The 12,582-nt window shown below is 40.3% G+C and overlaps 3 protein-coding genes across 3 annotated transcripts; 2 read left to right on the top strand and 1 right to left on the bottom strand.

Annotated features, from left to right (window-relative positions):
• Positions 1-62: 62 nt before the first annotated feature.
• Positions 63-5,657, bottom strand: hspd1 (heat shock 60 protein 1). Its single transcript, XM_087804345.1, has 11 exons — positions 5,547-5,657; positions 3,952-4,127; positions 3,336-3,671; positions 3,162-3,257; positions 2,989-3,082; positions 2,403-2,571; positions 2,227-2,326; positions 1,906-2,151; positions 1,675-1,849; positions 865-1,043; positions 63-701 (listed from the first exon to the last, which is right to left on the bottom strand). Exons 2-11 carry the CDS (start codon positions 4,123-4,125, stop codon positions 540-542), a joined length of 1,731 nt encoding a protein of 576 aa, XP_087660471.1. The 5' UTR covers positions 4,126-4,127; positions 5,547-5,657; the 3' UTR covers positions 63-539.
• Positions 5,658-6,390: 733 nt separating this feature from the next.
• Positions 6,391-8,327, top strand: hspe1 (heat shock 10 protein 1). Its single transcript, XM_087803988.1, has 4 exons — positions 6,391-6,523; positions 7,693-7,848; positions 7,941-8,030; positions 8,099-8,327. Exons 1-4 carry the CDS (start codon positions 6,521-6,523, stop codon positions 8,147-8,149), a joined length of 300 nt encoding a protein of 99 aa, XP_087660114.1. The 5' UTR covers positions 6,391-6,520; the 3' UTR covers positions 8,150-8,327.
• A 682-nt stretch (positions 8,328-9,009) lies between these two features.
• Positions 9,010-12,539, top strand: mob4 (MOB family member 4, phocein). The gene is made up of 8 exons (XM_087804579.1): positions 9,010-9,112; positions 9,605-9,667; positions 10,566-10,666; positions 10,735-10,777; positions 11,010-11,096; positions 11,168-11,247; positions 11,319-11,430; positions 11,503-12,539. The coding sequence occupies exons 1-8, from the start codon at positions 9,053-9,055 to the stop codon at positions 11,635-11,637; spliced, it is 681 nt and encodes a 226-aa protein (XP_087660705.1). The 5' UTR covers positions 9,010-9,052; the 3' UTR covers positions 11,638-12,539.
• Positions 12,540-12,582: the final 43 nt, after the last annotated feature.

Raw genomic sequence — 12,582 nt, 5'->3', positions numbered from 1 at the left:
CTCAAAAATCCTTATTTCCCCTCAAATGTGTGACAAAAGAATGGAATTCCACAAACACAAGCTCTTTTATGAGAAAATTATTTTAATTAAATCAACCAACAAGTTTTTTTACCCGCTCTGGATCGGCAGGTGACAAACTTCCACATATACTGTATATATATAAAAAACAAATTAACATTAACAAAAACAACGAAGGACGAAACATTCCACTCTTCTCATTCAAACGGAGCGTACAGCGAGCAGTTTTCAGACGATGTTAGCGAGAAACTAGAAGAAATTAAACGCAGCATTTCTCTTGACCGGAGGTTCTGGTTCCGTGATGATGATGATGATGATGCGTCTCTCGTACTGTGTGAACGAGACGATAGTCAACTTTCTTCAGGAGGCAAATCTGTTTGAAGTCGTGGGCGTTAACCAGGTCTGTGCCAGCGATGGCAGAGTTGGTCGTGGAGGACAGGTTCGGTGGAATGTGTGCAGAAGCCTTTCATCTGCACGAACCTGCCCTTTAAAGTCTTTAGCAACGAGTCAGGAGGAGGGGCTTAGAAGCCCATGCCGCCGCCCATACCGCCCATGCCTCCCATGCCACCCATGCCTCCTCCAGGCATCTCCTTCTCCTCCTTAGGGATCTCCGTGACAACCGCCTCGGCCGTCGAGAGCAGGGAGGCGACGCCGGCTGCGTCCAGGAGCGCCGTCCTCACCACCTGTAAGGGGAGTCGGAGGAGACTTTAGGACAACTCGTTTCAGATCATGTGACAAGCACTGAAATAAACACTATGTTATTGAACACCGGTCACAGCCAGTTTATCACGACCGCGTTCAAAAATCCACACGTCTATATCTGTACACGACTCGCCGGACTTTTACCTTGGTGGGGTCGATGATGCCCTTCTCCACCATGTTGACGTACTCTCCGAGCATGGCGTCGTAGCCCACCTCGGCAGGTCCCTGCAGGATCTTCTCCACCACTAGTGAGCCCTCCACGCCGGCGTTCTTGGCGATGGTCAGGGCAGGGATGCGCAGGGCACGCTTGATGATTTCCACACCTGAGCAGAGGATCGAGTTTATGGGTTAAACTGAAAAATGTGTTCTTTAAAAAAATTTAAATAAAATAACCCCCGGGCCACATCAAGTCTGAGTAAAACCATTTCAAACTAGTGTCTGCAAAAAAGTTTCTTAAAGTGTATTTTTTCACTTTAGTACTCACAAAGCAAGTTCATTTAATTTTGAAATAATTTTTAATTTATGTAATTTAGTCTATATTTTAATGAATTAAAACAATACAACGATCCCTCTTTTATTGCTGGGGTTACATTCTGAAAATCCCCCACAATAAACAAGATCCATTAATTACATTTTTATCATTTAATTATTTTTTACTCATTTCATTCGAACCTGAAAACATTCAACATTACAGTCAAGATGCAACCCCTCAGTAACGTTGACCTAAAGAAGCTCCAATGATGCTTTGCTGCACAGTCAACCAATTACAGCTAAGGATCACTTTTGACAAAACATAGAATTTAATGTACGTAATAGAGCAGTGTATACAAAGGAATCATAATTTTACTTACAATATAATAAAAGATCTGGTCTTGTTAAACCAACACAGAATGATAAACAACGACAGAAATATTTAACGAACTCATACTTCAACATTCTTCCACTTTGACTCACCGATCTTCTGGTCAGCGTTAATGGTCTTGATGGTGTCCAGAACGGGGATGCAGCGCAGCAGAGCGCAGCCTCCTCCTGGAACGATGCCCTCCTCCACGGCAGCCCGTGTGGCGTTGAGGGCGTCGGTCACTCGATCCTTCTTCTCGTTCACCTCCACGTCGCTGGTTCCTCCGATCTGATTTTGCGTCGAGTTAGTCTTGGAACGCGCTGAAAGGTTCTTCTCGAACGCACCTTGAGTACGGCCACGCCGTCGGACAGCTTGGCGAGTCGCTCGTTGAACTTCTCCTTCTCGTAGTCGCTGGTGGAGCTCTCCAGCTGCTCGATGATCTCCGCCGCCCGCTTGTCCACCTCGGCGGGGTTTCCGCCTCCTTTCAGCAGCAGCGTGTCGTCTTTGGTGATCTGCACTTCCCCAACTTTACCGAAGTCGTGAGCCTGGATGTCCTCCAGAGCCACACCGACAGCATCGTCACCAAAGACCTGGAATTAAATGAAAGGTTAGTTTGATCGTTAAAGAGCGACACACATTTTGTAGAGGTTCAAAGGTAGACTCACGGTGCCTCCGGTGGCAACGGCCATATCTCTCAACTGATTCTTTCTGTTGTCGCCAAATCCTGGAGCTTTGACCGCAACAACCTGCAGACCAACCTTGAGCCTGAAACAAAATGCAAATGAATAAATAAAATAAATTCTGTTAAATAAATGGAGATTAACAAGAGTAGGAAGTCTACCTGTTGAGGACCAGAGTGCTCAGAGCTTCTCCGTCCACATCCTCGGCCACAATGACCAGCGGTTTCCTGTTCTGGTTTGCGAGCTCCAAGGCTGGAACGATGCTCTGAACAGTGGAGATCTTCTTCTCACTGAGCAGCAGGAAGGCATCCTGGAACTCAACCTTTTGTCCTAGAAGATAAAATATAATCTTATATTAAAATATGATTTAAGGAATCGTACGCACCCTTTATACTTTATAAGACACAGCAATGGTAGATATAATCTTTTGGAGATGACTAACAATATCACTATTAGTATGATATTTAATAATGCCTATATCGATGCTGTGTGCGTTGACATTTAGTATTTGCTCAAGTATGATTTCTAATTTAGTCATTATAAGCGTTACCTTTATTTAACAGTGTTTCAAAGAAAGAAAAAAACATTGATACACTAAATACAATGTTTTTTTCTCCTTTTTCATTGAGGAAAAAAGGGGAATATGTGCAAGTATAAAAGTATAAATGTAATTTGTATTAGATAAAAAAAGTGTCTTGTGAATAATTAAGACTCATCAAATTAATTGTTCTTGAAAGCAGATCTTACCTTTGGCGGTGTTGATGAAGTAGGGTGAGATGTAACCGCGATCAAACTTCATTCCCTCGATGATTTCAAGCTCATCATGCAGAGTCTTCCCATCCTGCAGATGAAAATAATTGCATCAATTGATTAATAAGGCTTAGCATCTTAAATAATGAAGTGATAAACGCATTAATCACCTTCACGGTGATGACTCCTTTACGTCCAACTTTCTTCATGGCATTAGAAATGATGTTCCCAATTTCTACGTCTCCATTTGCAGAGATTGTGGCAACCTGGAATGAAGACGACAAAATTAGCAATTTGTTTTTTTGTGATTCATACATTGTTGTTGTTTTTATTTCCACATTTACCTGAGCGATCTCCTCTGGAGTCGTCACTGGCTTGGAGAGTCGTTTCAGCTCTTCGATGACAGTTTCAACCGCCATCATCACGCCTCGACGGATCTCCACCGGGTTGGCCCCTTTGCTGATGGTGTCGAAGCCTTCTTTGGCGATGGCGCGCGCCAGGACGGTGGCGGTGGTGGTGCCGTCTCCGGCCTCCTCGTTGGTGTTGTTGGCCACGTCCTGCACCAGCTTGGCACCGATGTTCTGGTACTTGTCCTTCAGGTCGATGCTCTTTGCCACGGTGACGCCATCCTTTGTCACTTTTGGGCTGCCCCAGCTCTGCTCAATGATGACGGTACGACCCTGCAAGAGGACATTAAGAGTCAGGAACATGTTGTTTATAGTCTGTTAAACAATAGGTTACTACAACCAACTGTCCTCTTGATATAATCACCATATCCAGTTCAATTTTGAATTTCTACAATTACTTTTTCCAGTAACAAGGTCAAGTGTTTTTCATGGTTTTACGTTGGTTTTAATTGCCATAACTAAATTGATTAATCAGTTTAATTTGATTTTGAGAGGCCATTGCTTAACATTTAAGTCCTTTTCAAGTGATTTGATTAATACATGTAAACAATACCTTTGGTCCCATTGTGACGGCAACGGTGTCGGCGAGCAGGTCCACTCCCTGCAGCATAAGAGCGCGAGCATCTGCTCCGAACTTCACATCCTTGGCATAGCCGCGAGTGAGGTGAGGAGCCAGAGCCCTGCAGACGGGCCTCACCTGCTTCATGACGGTTGGTAAACGAAACATGTCTGCAAATAAGAAAACAAACAAACTTAACCGACAGTTTGACCGCCAAGAAAAGTTAAGTACTTAACACAATATTTAACAACAGTGAAGAACAGCTGGTAATAGAAATGTCATATATAAAAATAAAGAAAAATGACTTGAGGGTATTTTCTTGTTTCAAAATCCTTCTTATTTTAGAATGATAAAGATTTAAAGATTCAGAATTGTTATAACTTAATAACTCGACTGTTAAATGATCAGTTTTAGCAATCATAAAAGGTTTACAATAAGGTTTGCTGTTATATTCTCAATTATCAACCTTATACTTTAATTTTTGGAAAACTAAAATTAAAGTAGTTGTTATTTATTCAATAACCTAAAATAGTAATAAATAAGTGAGTTATAATTAAATAAGTGAATTAAAAGAGTTGCTAAGGATCATCGACAGGTTCAGTTTCAGTCGTAATGAGGTGTATGTCTCCCCCTAGTGGCAGTGTAAAATACCATGAAGTGAATGAATGAATGAATGAATAACTGGATGAATTAATCATTAAATTTCTTGGTGAGTTTTTCGACTTTTTCATTTTATTACGCATTTCTTAATCATAATTACTGAACGCCAACAATAAAAAAAAAAACATTAATGGTGACTTTTCGTCAACGTTGAGAAACCGGTAGTCACGAGTCAATTCGAACGTCATTTTTTTTTTTAAATTTAATAAATAATTCCAATTTGATGAAAACGTATTTTCTCGTTATTCAGGTGGTTAAACAGTTAACTCAAATTACACAAGTAAAGCAAACATGGCCCTCGGTCATACTGTAATCTTTTAAGCAATTCAAATTTTAAGTCTTCTTAATCGACTGCTCTGCACTCGACTACCAGACCTGCTCGATTTCATCATCAGATGATTAAAATGGGAGGCAGGAGTGTGACCCCCAAAAATCTCCCACCCACGTGTCCCCTTCAGGTCGTACGTCACAAGGTCATATAGTAGAAGCATGTGCGGAAGTGCCTGCACATCCCAGGACATGGATTTGACATCTGATGGATCCATGTCTGATCAGACAGGAATAATCGAGGACATTTTCAGTCACTGCCAACACTTGAACGCATCACTGCCAACACTTGAACGCACCACACAAACGACTGAAACGTGATATGGATGAAAAGTGACCGGTGCTGGTTTTAACCCGGTTTTATTTTATACTTTCTTATAATTTAGTAAACATTTAGAGCAACATCCATAATGTTAGCATTACTAAAACATTCGTCCTTGAGGATAGGAAGTGGATTTTGTTAGCCTGAGCAAATGGAAGCCATCAGGAGGAAAAAAAATGCTGAGCAATAGGGACACTTGGTTAGACGCGTACAAGAGAACGGGCTGCAGCGACAGGAATAGATAAAAGATAAGTTTAAATGAAATAAAGTCTGTACTTACTTGTAATAGATAAAAGGCTTGTAGCTGCGACCAGGTGCACGTCAAGCAGGCGGTGATATAACGACTGAAGGAGGGGGACAGAAGCGAGAAGTGCACATGGCCTCTCACATCCGGGTACCTTACCGGTCCGCCCCGGACTCTGAATAAATCAAAACTCATAGTGGCTGCGTTGTTCATAAATTTGGTCTTTATTTAATCCTTTTTATTCATAAAAACCTATCATTTTGTATTTAAACGCACAATTAAAAGTTTAAATACAAGCTACAAATGACGGGAGTAACGCGATTATAAAAGCGTTGAATGACAAGTATTGTTTATTTTTAATTATATGTATTTGAGTGCATTTTTTTAATTCTTGAGTTACAGATGTTGACTAAACATATTTACGCATTAAACGTATCACTTGACTTTTAATTAAAATCTACTTGTACCACTTTCAGTGGGTGAAATAAAAAATAAAAAAGTAATTGCAATATTATAAATAAATAAACAACGATATACTTTTTATGTTCGTGTTTTCTACTTGTAAAAATAACGCGGATAAATAAATAAAAAACGAACAATAAATTGGAAAGCTGGCGATCTATTATTTCGTTATACACGTTCCCGGGCGTGTCTTTCCAGAAGTTTCTTCACCTCTATTGGAGGAAAAAATGAAGGTCAAAGTTGACGTTGTGCAATCTTGCATGTGTTAAATTGCCTCAAATATGCCAAAATAAGAATTAAGTTCGTAAATAAATCGATATTAACGACATAATCATCAATAAATGAAAATAAAATGGCGATTTTATATTATTTTATTGCGTTTTTTGCCTGACGGTCCGGAGACCGGCTGTACTGCGCATGCGCGTAGAGCTTCTGGAGGTTTCCTCACGTGGAGCGAGTCCCCTTCAGTTTGTCAGAGCCAGCAGGAAGAAGTCGGGGTGCAGTTCTCCTCTCCTAAGACCTGAGACTCAACTAGAAGAAGAAAAAAAATGGTAAGACTTTAACTGAAATGCAATGATGAATATGAAGCTCGTGTGTAGCTACAGGAGTGTATACGCTCTTGCAGGGTTAGCTTCCATCTGTTAGCTTCCATCTGTTAGCTTCAGTCTATGAAAGCACAAGGTCACGCTGATGGGGGGACAGGTGAGGGTCGCTCACCTAGACTCGGAACAATGAAAGAACCGATGTCGTTTTTATTTAGTTTCTAACTTAAGTTTGTGGTCTCATTGAAAGACGTGGTTGTCTTACGTTAAAATGCTAGCTCGTGAGTGAAGCATTCGATCCCGTTTCTTTTTTGCAAAATAATGGTAAATATGTATTTAATTACATTATGTCACATGTACTCTATGTACTTAACATGGTAAACTAAATATTCAATTTAAAAAAATGTTCTACTAGCTTATTAAATGTGACTTAAGGCCGTGTAACATTGTAGTATACTGAGAAAATGTAATTCAACATTCAAGACCATGTTCCAGTGGGAGTCTTGAAACGCGTGGTATAACTCAAATGATTAACTACATTTAATTTTTAAATTATAGATTATTATTTAAAGTATAATCTCTTAGGGTCTTGTATTCAACTAACACAATGAATGTAAATAATAAGAGCCCCTGGTTTTATTGAGATAAATATACTCAGTCATTACAAAAAAAAGAGCGGGGGCTTTTTTTGGCCGAGTCATAGTTTGGTTAGTGAAGAAAGTTAATCATAAGTAACCGGTTGTGCAACATCTCCTGGACAATTACATCCAGTCTTATCTTGTTCAGTTAAGAGATGTTTCATCACCACCCGGGGTCCCGTTTTGTTTGTGTTTCGGCTCGTTTGAATCCTGGAACAACATTTGTTTTTTATCAGTTATCTCAGAAGGCCTTGCCCTTCAATTCACCTTCATTCAGTCAAAAAAAAACCAACCCCCGTCCTTCCAATCCTCCCATACTCCCCCGCCAGCTAACCTTCAGCCAAGGTCACTCGTGCATCTGCTGGATGATCCAGCGATCACTCCACGCTGCACACTTAATGAAAGTCACTCGCAAATGCTGCTTCAAATTAGTTTGTCACATGTCTTCTTACAAAGTCAACAGGAAGCTCATTTAAAATAACTATTTTTTCATGTTTTTCTATCAAAAATATGAAATTAAAATGATTTTTTTATTAACAGGCCTTCAGAAAATTCCTCCCTCTGTTCGACCGGGTGCTGGTGGAGCGTCTCACCGCCGAGACGGTGACAAAAGGAGGCATCATGCTTCCTGAGAAGTCCCAGGGAAAGGTTCTCCAGGCAAAAGTTGTGGCTATTGGTGCAGGAGCTGTCAACCAGGTAATGCAACCTTCACAATCTTTTTTTTTGACAATTAGCAGAAGAAATGTATATTTCTATGGTTGTAAGTATTAATTGTGTTTTGTTTTCAGAAGGGGAACGTACTACCGGTCAGTGTGAAGGTCGGAGAGAAAGTCCTGTTGCCGGAATATGGAGGAACCAAAGTCATTCTGGATGACAAGGTACCATTTCCCTTTTAAACAGAAGTTTGACACATTTCTTCTAATCCATCCTTTTTTTTTTCATGAAGGACTACTTCCTGTTTCGTGATGGAGACATCCTTGGTAAATACATGGAATGAAGGCAACTGCCAGATGTTGAAACCCCATCGTCATCATTACCAGTGAAGAAAATTTAGTTGCCTCGTCTCATGTCTGTTTTTTTTTTCTATATGTCATTGCAACTGTAAATAATTCAAAAAACATTTTGTTATAATAAAGATGAGCTATCTGTCTTATCTAATAAATGGTTGGAATGTATTCTTTGAACTCATGCATCACGATATACCTTATTGAATATTGTTTTGATTGTTTAAGCGCTTTGTGACCCTGGTCTGGAAAAGCGCTATATAAAAAAAAATTACTTACTTATATAGTTTTTTGTTCTTCGTCTATAATCCGGGCATGTTACACTGTCGCTGCTCTCTGCTGCCACCCAGTGTAAAACGGCTAAAAGAAAAGTGGTTTATTTAAACGTATATACTGCGTTTTATTTAATTATTACGAAAGCAAAACTAACCTCCATATTGACTTGCCAAATACAGTAAAGTAAGTCAATATTTTATTGACTACTGAATAATTTAATTGTATCACTTGTCAAGAGTATAATGAATTACAAGTGTATTCTTTGAATTTCCACTTGTATGGTTTCCGGGTAAATGACTGAGATCAGTCTGGGTATATCTTTTGACTACTTGTACTGTAATACATGTCCTTCATGAACACAAACGTATACACTGAATTATTCTATTATTTACATGATTTAAAGTATTTGTCTTACAATAACTGAAGTCAAACTAGATTTAACTCATAAGACTTAAATTGTAAGTCAAATCGACAAGTCATATTTTATGTATATAAAAAGGACAAAATACATTGAAATATAATGAAAAAACAAAGATATTCGCTTGTGGTCTCACCCGTGTTTGAACCTCGGTCCGTTACTACATCGGCGTTGCTGACGAACATCCGGGTATTCTGTCGAGATGGTCATGGCGGAGGGTACTGCAGTTCTCAGGAGGAATCGGCCTGGAACCAAGGCGAAGGTTCGTTCCCCCCCGTCAGGAATCCCCCGACAATAAACCGAACGATATCCCGCGACGACGACACATCGCTTCTTTGAAAAATACGTACTTTTAAACTCGGATATTACGAGCAAGGTCGCTGACAGGATGTAGGAAGGCCCGAGTGAGCTAACGTTAGCCGCTGTTGTTGCTAACTTTACTAGAAACCAACACTAAACTGATTTGATTTTGACATGGACAACTTTGACGGGATTTTAATGTTTCTTTATTATCACAAAGATCAATAAGTGTGGTGTTATGTGGCTTAACTGTCAATTAATAGTATCAATCGAAGCTAGCGAACTAGCTTGACTCGCACTAGCTTCTTAGCTAATTCATGTTAGCACTAGTAAACGCAGATTTGTGCTTCTTACGTTTTTTTTTAATGTTTGGACGTTTTGACATTGACCTGTTGTTGAAAGGTAGCCTGCAATGAGTCCGAGATAAATGGGCTAAATGTGTATTCGTTCGCAGGATTTCTACAACTGGCCAGATGAATCATTCGAGGAGATGGACAGCACCCTGGCGGTCCAACAGGTGTGTTTGTGTTTGTCTTCAGTGATCTTCAGTAGATCAGGGTCAACATCGAAGTCACACAACATTTGTCTAAATATATATTATCAGGAAACCTTACCTCTAGAGAAAAGGCAACAATTTTAAATCTGTTTATGTGTCTCCTTATCTCCAGAGGGATCAATAAAGTTTATCTAAATGACATGGCGTGGACTACACCTTGTATTATGCTTTTATGCATTTGTACAACAGTGTGAAGCAGTTTTCAATAATTTATAATATTCAACATAATGTTGATCAATTTGTTTTCTTCATTAGAAAATTGCATAATTAAAATACCCTTATGTCAAACTTTGTACTAGTTTCTGCGACTCCTGTGTTGTTCTCGGTGTTATCTTGATTCTTTTAGTATATATTTTTTAAGTTTTTTTATTTATTGTTTGAGCGCTTTGTGACCCTAGTCTAGAAAAGCGCTCTATAAATATAAATTACTTACTAACTTACTAATATCCTGTTAAATATTTCCTTTTCAATTGCATTACTATGTCATTACATAAGCCCATACATTCCCTAGTATAATTTAATGTAAATAATTTTCTATTGGCTTTGAGTATCTTGAATTAAAACCAACAAAATGTAATGTTTAAACTGCTTTAAAATGTACAAGAGAATTATATGTAATGTATGTATATCTAACGCTGCAGGTTAAAATGTTGTGATGATCTTCTGATTATGCTTAAAATAAAATGAACATATTTGAACCAAAGTTATTTAAAAAAAAAAAAAAGCCTTTGAGGTATCAGTGTGTATCACATACGTATAAAGAAAACTTTAAATCAATGTTCTGTAAAGCCTTATTGCTTTTCTTTTGAGATTGATTTGTGAGAATAAAACTAACATTTCATATATCTTTTTTTTCCAGTATATTCAGCAGAACATTCGGTCAGATTGCTCCAATATTGACAAAATCCTGGAGCCTCCAGAGGGGCAGGATGAGGGCGTGTGGAAATACGAGCACCTCAGGTAAGTCAGGAAATAAAAACATTTACTCTTCCCTCAATGTGGAAATTGAACTTGTGATTGTCTAACAGGCAATTCTGCCTGGAGCTCAATGGACTAGCGGTGAAACTGCAGGTTAGTTTGTTCCTCACACTTCAATCGATGCTACGCTAATCAAACGACAAATAGCATCTCATTGCTTTGTCATTTTAATGTTAACCTTCACTATGTTTTATTCAAACCTCTATAACACTTCCTAGTGTTGTGTCTAATGACACTGATTTCATGTTTATGTCTCAGATAGATGTGAGAAGATGAACCTGAACAAGAGGTTTATTTACTCATGGACGTTTGTTGTGTTCTTTAGAGTGAGTGCCATCCAGACACTTGCACCCAGATGACGGCCACCGAGCAGTGGATCTTTCTATGTGCCGCTCACAAGACTCCCAAAGAGGTGAGCAGACGCTATAAACCAACACCAAACTTCACAAGGGCGTCCATCATGTGCGTTTGTTTCTCTCTCAGTGCCCTGCCATTGACTACACCAGGCACACGCTGGACGGAGCTGCCTGCCTTCTTAATAGCAACAAATATTTCCCCAGCAGGTGAACTTGTTTTCATTCATGACGTCTATAGTTTGAGTTCCTCTTAACACGCCCCGCTCTGGAATTCCAAGGGTGAGCATCAAGGAGTCGTCCGTGGCCAAACTGGGATCCGTGTGTCGCCGCATCTATAGGATATTCTCTCACGCCTATTTCCATCACCGCCAGATATTTGACAAATACGAGGTGTGTGTTTGAAGGTTTTAACCGAGGTTAAGTGAACAGAAGAAAAAAAACTTATTTTCCCAACTCTTTCAGAACGAGACGTTCCTGTGTCACCGCTTCACGCGCTTCGTGATGAAGTACAACCTGATGTCGAAGGACAACCTGATCGTGCCCATACTGGAGGAGGAGGTGCAGAACACCTCGTCCGCCGGCGAGAGCGAGGCCTGAGACCCGAGACCAAGGATGACGAAGCTGCTGCTGCTGCTGCTGCCTAAAGGGAGGAGACGGATGTGAACACACACTCGCACACACCGACACACAGAACACACACATTCTCACACTAATGTTGAGTGTTTTTAGGGCTCTTGTCTAGTGACACTGTCCACGTCCCTCCTGTGTCCCTCTCTGAGGACCAGATAACAGCCGTGTCCTGCTTTCATCCACCCCCCCTCCATCCCCCCTCTCACACACTACTCCCCCTTTTCTCTGTCGAGCAGCTGGATTTGCAAATACCTGCGAAATATCATGTGACCTTCATTGTTGACAAAGGCACACGGAGAGCTCTGTAAATACCCCCCCCCACCCGTCCTAGAATCACTTCTGTCGCTTCTGTTCTCTTTGCTTGTGTTGCCTGTTCTTCTGGGGGGGTCGTCCAATCCAACGGATCGAGCCGCCGACTTCGTGTCGTCGCTCAGACGCAGCATAGGTGTGACTCGTGCCGTAGTAAACAAAAGATTAACCTCTAGCTTCATACGTGTCCTAGAAGTCTGGTCTCTTTATTCCTGGAGTTCTTAGGAAAGCTTGTTGGCTCACAGATCCCTCTTTGTGACACGACCCCCCCCCCCACTCTCTCTATTCTATTATTACTGTCTGATGTGCCAGATATTCCATTTTTCACAAACCCCACCCCCCCGCCCCCCACCCATCATGAAATCATAGGTAAAGGAGTAGGAAAGATGGAATATCCACATCGACTCCTCAGAGCACAACCTCACTTCTTTTGCCGTCATTAAGTTATTTTGTGGGCGGAGTCTGTTATTCCCGCCCACTTTTTTTTTAATGGACTAAAAAATTTTGTTACTGTCGACATTTTCATGATGTCTGTTAATAAAAAAAAGACCTATTATTCACAGGCTTGTGTTTTTATTACTTTGTTTGGAGGGGGAACACTTT

The sequence above is a fragment of the Callionymus lyra genome, chromosome 12 (assembly GCF_982586985.1).
Source record: "Callionymus lyra chromosome 12, fCalLyr1.hap1.1, whole genome shotgun sequence".
Classification (NCBI taxonomy): domain Eukaryota; kingdom Metazoa; phylum Chordata; class Actinopteri; order Syngnathiformes; family Callionymidae; genus Callionymus; species Callionymus lyra.
Note: the sequence above shows the minus strand (reverse complement) of the source record. Positions and strands in the feature narration are given on the sequence as shown.